At 32.2% G+C, this 6,852-nt stretch overlaps 1 protein-coding gene across 1 annotated transcript; it reads right to left on the bottom strand.

Annotated features, from left to right (window-relative positions):
* Positions 1 to 4,760: 4,760 nt before the first annotated feature.
* LOC111392033 (LOB domain-containing protein 16) lies at positions 4,761 to 5,790 on the bottom strand. The gene is made up of 2 exons (XM_023017321.1): positions 5,372 to 5,790; positions 4,761 to 5,242 (listed from the first exon to the last, which is right to left on the bottom strand). The coding sequence occupies exons 1-2, from the start codon at positions 5,669 to 5,671 to the stop codon at positions 4,904 to 4,906; spliced, it is 639 nt and encodes a 212-aa protein (XP_022873089.1). The 5' UTR covers positions 5,672 to 5,790; the 3' UTR covers positions 4,761 to 4,903.
* Between the last annotated feature and the right edge of the window lie 1,062 nt (positions 5,791 to 6,852).

The following is a 6,852-nucleotide window of genomic DNA, read 5'->3' as shown; positions in this document are numbered from 1 at the left end:
CCCCCCTTTTTTTTTTTTTTTTTTTTTTTTTCTTGCATATGGAAATGAAGCCGACGAACATTCCAAGAGAAATCATTATTTAGGAAAAAGGTTTTAGTGCTTTTGGAACGTGAGTTTTCGTCCAAAAACTCTCTCAAGTAGGGCATAAAAGGATTTATTTCCCATCGTATTTTTAAAGAAATAATAACTATAAAATTGTTTATTTGAGCTCTGCCTCTCTCTCTCTCTCTCTCTCTCTCTCTCTTTTCTTTTGATCCATTGTTCAACTTTTTCATGACAGCTTTTGCATTTTCAACTTGAATTCAAAATAGCACAATTAAATAAATGTTTCAATTGTTCAATCGAATGAATAGCTTTTCAAGTTCAATTAACAGAGCAAAGAATACAAGTGATTGATTAATTAAGTAAACAGAATAACATCATTTATTGAAACCTTTTTATCTTTTCTAATTGTTTAACGCCGAAATTAGGTTTCAAAGTCATTGCCTGCCGCTTTCGTTCATGGGCTCCAAGTACACCACACTTTAATTAAATTAAAGTAAAAACCACACTTTAATTAAATTAAAGTAAATTTGCTCCCATCCCCATGTATATTGATGGGAGGGGTAACTTACCTATGCGTAGGTTCATTTGTTAACTTTGATTTACATGAGTGATGTTATGTAACGCGATTGTTATTCATCTATGTGACGATAAATTCACTTTCTATACTTGGTTAAAATAATAGTAAAAAACACAATTTATCATCAATTGTGGGATGTGGGGTCATTGCTAAGTACCATTAGTCCTAGCCAACACTATTTTTGATTTCCTAACTTGAAAATATTACTCCTCGAAATTGGCTAAATATTTGGTATGGTGTAAGTCCCAAATTAAGTGCTTGTTTGGTATGAATTTTGTTAGTTGATTTCTTGACCGTTAGAAATAAAGAAGTTCTACCTGCGAGAGAATTATTCAAAAATAGCGGTTGAAATAGTGAAAATAATGATCAAAAATTTGATTTTAATTGGATTTTAAGCTATACCAAACATGCTCTAAAACAACAAATAAACAAGACGAAAGCTTATGAGCTCATGTCACAATAAACATACACCAAACACGATCAAACCACCAAGCCTCAAATTAAAAAAAAAAAAAATTAACAAAAAAAATTGAACCTCGCAATGAGCTTTGTAGAGAGTCCCTTGAGATCGCAAACACGGGCCCAAAAAATTTACATAAAGAAGCCAACACAATAGAGCAATGCAAAATTTATTTCTTATATCGTGCGTTCATTTTCTTTTATAAACGTATAGAATTTATACACATGACATCTCTCATAATACCTTTTATAAGATTCTTCCGGAATCGTGTGAAAGTTTTGCTATTCCAGAGCGCTAAATGGAAACTTGAATTTACAAGAGGGAAGATGTTACCACAAAACCTCGAGGCCTGTGCCTCAATTTGCATGCAAGGAATTTATTTATTGGGGGAAGTAATAAGATGCTCAAATTATAAATTGATAAAAATGAGTGTTGAATATATATAAATAATAATTTTGGATCGTACGAAATTTTTAGTTAAAATCAAATTTTAAATTTCACTTTTAAATTATAATGGAATTATAGTTAAATCAAACACAGTCGAGGAGAAGAAGAAAATTAAGGTTTATGTAAACACATTAGAGATGGCAATGAATCGAATCGAGCTGGATCGTGTGGGTGGCAATGGAATTTTATAATTTAAGTTCCAATTAGATACCCGCATATGTTGCAAGAGAAATATTGCATCAAAATTGGTTTAAACTCATGGATATAGTAGCAAAAGGAACATTGCATTAAAATACGAAAACTACTTGTTGAATTTGTTTAGTTTTTTAAGGCCATGATTTTTTATTTTTTTGATCATATTTTGAAAATTTTCAAGTATACAAGCTTTTCTGCATTTTTTATTTTTATTTTTATTATTTTTAATTCTTTGTTATTTTTTATATTTCTCAAAGTGAATCTAGAAATTGGCTTCGTATCCCAACATAATTAATTTCGTATTCTTGATTAAAATATTTTAATAGGGACTTCTACTCTTTATGATTTTCGGGATTTTTTTTTCGTACTTAAATTTTTTAAGTCTATAAGTTATTAACACATTCAAAAAAATTTCCTCTGAGGATGGGACTACTGTTATTGATACCATGGGCGGAGCACTAGACTTTTGGACAGATTTTATTATTATTATTATTTTTTAAACCCACATCTAAAGTTTCAGATATCAATAATAGTGAATATCCATAGTCTTTTTCCAATATTCGATGTCCACCTCAGAGAGAGAAACTTTATTAGACCTATTCCCTCAAAATTCAATTGACCCAAACACATTCATTCATTTGAATCAATCAAACCTTTTCTATGTGAGTGAGAGAATTCGTCCCTACTGCAGTATCGCAGTTCCGGTTTGCACAGAGTATTAAAACTCGCAAGGAACAAGTGAAATATATAAATTATGTCGTTTTTAATATTATCGTACTATTATTTTATTTTTTTAGCGTCATTACATCCATGACCAAAACCTCGACATTCAACGTCGAAAAAATTTTGCCCGCGCCGAACTAAAATCCTGGCTCCGCCCCTGATTGATACCCAATCAATTCAGATTTAAACAATTGCAATCATGTAGCTAAATGTAGATCAATCATTTTATTTTAGTTTATTTCGTCACCTAAATTCACAATCACTTAATTCAATCACAGAATTTACTCGATTAAGTTGGTAATCTTTCCCATTCAACTAAATTACTCTACAAAAGTGCTCTCAATCAAGAAACATTTGGTCTGTTTATTTGAGTACAAAGTTCATATTAATCATAATGTTAAAATTGTATATATTAGTCATATAATATGCCATTTGGTAAACCTACTTTATAGAACATAAACCCTAAGCAATTGGGCCCATAATTATATTTAATTCATCTCAACGTGTGTTTGCTTCAACAAAAATGATAGCATTAACCTTTTCCTGTAATTTTCAAATTTTGGTTCCTAACTTAATAGGCAATTAAATGCTTTATGGATATAGCTTTCCTAGGCAAAATAATTGCTAGGATACCTCACGTGTGTCTGGGAAAAATTATTCATTGGACTTGGAAATATCTTTCTAATTCTGCAAACCTACAAAAAATATTATTAATATTGCATCATCCATATTCATTAACAAGACCAATAACATGCTCGATACTTTTTATTGAGCTCGAATAGAAACAAAAAATGAGTAAACATTTTATATAATACTCATGCTTAATTCTATTCAATTTTAATTAATAAATACACCAACCATTGTCAAGAATAAAATCTACCTTAATTAAATACCAATATATATATTAAAAGTTTGAGTTATTTTTCTTAACAAAGTTGAAATTTTAAGAAGGAATTATAAGTATTAATATGGTATCAAAGTTCAATAAGCATAAATGAGCAATCGGATTCAATTAAACTCAAGCATACAAATTTTAAAATCGGTCTATTCAAACGAGTTACCATTTTGTGGGAGCGTATTAAGAGATAATCTGCATTTGTTAAATATAGAAATATAGACCAACATATAAGGATTGATACCAGTATACTACTCATTTTAACAAGTTTGACTTTTTAAAACGTAACCTCAAATTTTAATAACCGTGAATTAAAATGCGTCATTTAAAGCTAAATAAAACACAGAAGAAATTGTTCTCTGACTAAATTTTGTTAGGACATGGTTTTAGAATGTTAATAAAAATTCTTTTTAATGGGGATGAAACCAATTTTGATTCGAGAGAAAATCATCTTAACCCTGAGGAGAATGATGGGGATGAAACCAACATTGATCTTTCTGGACAAATAGGACCGTGCATCAAACGAGTTGAAGAGGCATGGCTCAGCACCTTAGGATGGCCGACCTATAGGTGATCCGTCTAATTATCTTGATATTTTGTTATTATTATTTCTGTCTTATTTTAGGGACAACTCGCAGCCTATTTGGGAATGATTTTTTATTCCAAAAAATTGATTTTTTGACCGTTATTTCACTACTCGAATTGTAATTTTTGACTTTTTCTTTCACAGATGGACCCCAATTTTCTTTTAACGATCAGAAAATCAATTCTCCAAATCCCTACCGAACGGGGCCTTGGTCTTTTGCTTTTTGTAGGGTTTTCATGGTATTTAAACTTTTCTCTTTTCATTCATTGTTAAAAGATAAGTTATTTTTTTATTAAAGTTGAGTAAAACTGTGAGAACGTTTACTCTATTATTGGTCTAGGTTCGATTATTTGTGGGTTTCTTGATTCTTGATCGCTTTCTTATTAATCTTCACTTCACGTGTCGTATGTGTCACTTTTCTTTTCCATATACGACAGAGGAGGGTTCAAACTTCAATAATGCATGTAAATTTTACTAATTTAAACGTACTTACCATTACATATTTTATTCAACTCTTAGTTAATTATTAATTTGAAAAATGCCCATGGATGACTAAGTCAACTCAACTCAACTACCAAGGTTTCCACTCCAAAATGTCAAGTCGGGTGCCCCAATTTTTTTTTTTTTTCACTATCAAATCTAGATTATCACAAGTTAGTATGTACTAAACTAAATTTCACTTTCAGCCAAGAAAAATTGTGTCTTGAAAAAGTTTCTGGACAACCATTTTTCGATGAAACAATGACTATTTGTTAGAAGTATACATAAAGAAAGACCAATAAAGAGAAATCAACAGAGAGAAAGAGAATGATCTGTACCTTAATTCTCAGCTGATAAGATGAATTATAATCTGAATTAAGAGGGAAAATACCTATTTAGGCTTCATAACATATTATACTAAAATAAACTTGTCATAATATCCATATATACAATCATTAATAAAATGATTTCAACAGTTAACATCAAAATAAAACATCAGTGTTTCATCATTCTGAGAGCCAGTGCTTGAAGCTCACTCAAGTCAGTCTGTGAATGTCTTTTCTTGCTACAATAGGGTTGGAGTGTGACTTCATCTCTGATGCTTTCAAAATCTTGCATGCTGATATTTCCGTGATGATGATCAATTGAGTCAAGTGAGCTCTGAGGTGAGATTGAAGAAGAATTCATGTAATTTGTCGGAAAATTTTGAAATGATGATGCCATTCCACCATTAATGTTGCAGCCTGGCCATTGATTTTCTTGATTCCTTGATTCAATTAGGTTCTGAGCTAGCTGAGCCTTCACTTGCATCAGTTGAGCTTGCAAATATGCCACCTACCAAAATTTCAAGACCAAAAAAGGCTAAACTTTTCGAGTTTTTGGTTAAAATAAATTCAGTCTGCACACGAAGGGACATGTTTTTCACACATCCGTGCACAAAAGATAGAGAGGAAAATGAATTACCTGTTGTTGTAAGGCAAAAATATGAGAGACACAACCATAAACGGGATCTCGAATCCGGGCTTGAGCTTCATAAGCAATAGTAACAACAGCCTCACATCTATCAGCCACAGGAATGTGCAGCAACAATTTGGACACATTACTGGCACCAAATACCTTGTGAATGGCTGCGAATCTTGCCGGTCCTTGCTCGGAGCAAAAGTAAGGGGCAAAGATGCAATCAGCCGCGCACTTGCGACGGAGAAACTTGCATGCACCACAAGGAGTGCCAGTACCAGTACCAGTACCAGTACCAGTTGCCATATATGTATGACAGAATATATGGAGAGATAAAACAAGATTTGAAGTTTTAAAACAATACAAGCACACGGGCACACTAGAAAATGGTGCAGATATGAAGAGAAATGAATATGGGGTAGGGGGTGAAGTGGGGTTTCTTGTTCTTATAAAGGGTCTGAAGAGGGGACATGAAAGGTATGTGTGTACGGTTCTAAGGAAACATTTACAAATGGGTTATGCAATGTGGTTGTGCTTCTTTAATGGTTCAAGGCCTATAGACCAAATTGGGAATTACTTTAATATTAAAATATTAAACCATAATTGATTCAAGATCATCACCACTTGAACATAGTAGGATTGTTGTAGGTCGACCATCGCCGTAAACCTTTATCAAATTTTATGACATGAATCTCTATCTCGAGTCCATGAGAGATATGATTTCAGTAGAACAAGTCATAAGGAAAATTGGTGATCGAAATTAACATATAATGCATAAGCGTGCTTCAAACACGGTCTGTCAAAAGGGAGTGAGCTCGAAGTGAATTCATGGACTTAATTCTGGATGGTATAAGTGAATTGCATTTACACCATGAGCTATAACTTTTTGGATAAAATGATGACAACATCCTATGTGAGTTGGTATCAAGGGTGGATGTTTCATGTTTGTGTGCATATTGAAGTATTTCTGTTGGATGAATTGCACCTCCGTCGTAAGTTACAATTATTTTGACAAAATAGTGAAAATACTCTACATCATGAAACTTACAATAATTGTTAAGAATCCAAGCCTATATTTGATGTCCATTCTATATCCAATTTTTAGACAAATTATGTACGTTACACAATGAGTGTGTTAGGGAGGGGCAGAAAACTTTTTGGCTGAATGACGTAAAATTACCAATTTGCCCCTACACATAAATTCATTCTAATGTAAATAATGACAATTTGGTAATTTGATCCCACTGCAATCAATAATTTTTGCAAAGTTGAGTTCCACTGACGAGCACAAACGGTCAATGGCAATATGGATACCAAACATACCCTAATTATTTTAGATCATTCTAAAATAAAGCTAAAAATTCACATAACTGATCTCAAATTTATTGAATTTAAGAAATCAAATTTTTAGCATACAACTATTGGCTATGTCATGCTAGACAAGTTCATATGGGCAAAACTGAAGGGGTGAACTAAAGAATGATAGC

This window comes from Olea europaea, unplaced genomic scaffold (genome assembly GCF_002742605.1).
Source record: "Olea europaea var. sylvestris unplaced genomic scaffold, O_europaea_v1 scaffold871, whole genome shotgun sequence".
Classification (NCBI taxonomy): domain Eukaryota; kingdom Viridiplantae; phylum Streptophyta; class Magnoliopsida; order Lamiales; family Oleaceae; genus Olea; species Olea europaea.
Note: the sequence above shows the minus strand (reverse complement) of the source record. Positions and strands in the feature narration are given on the sequence as shown.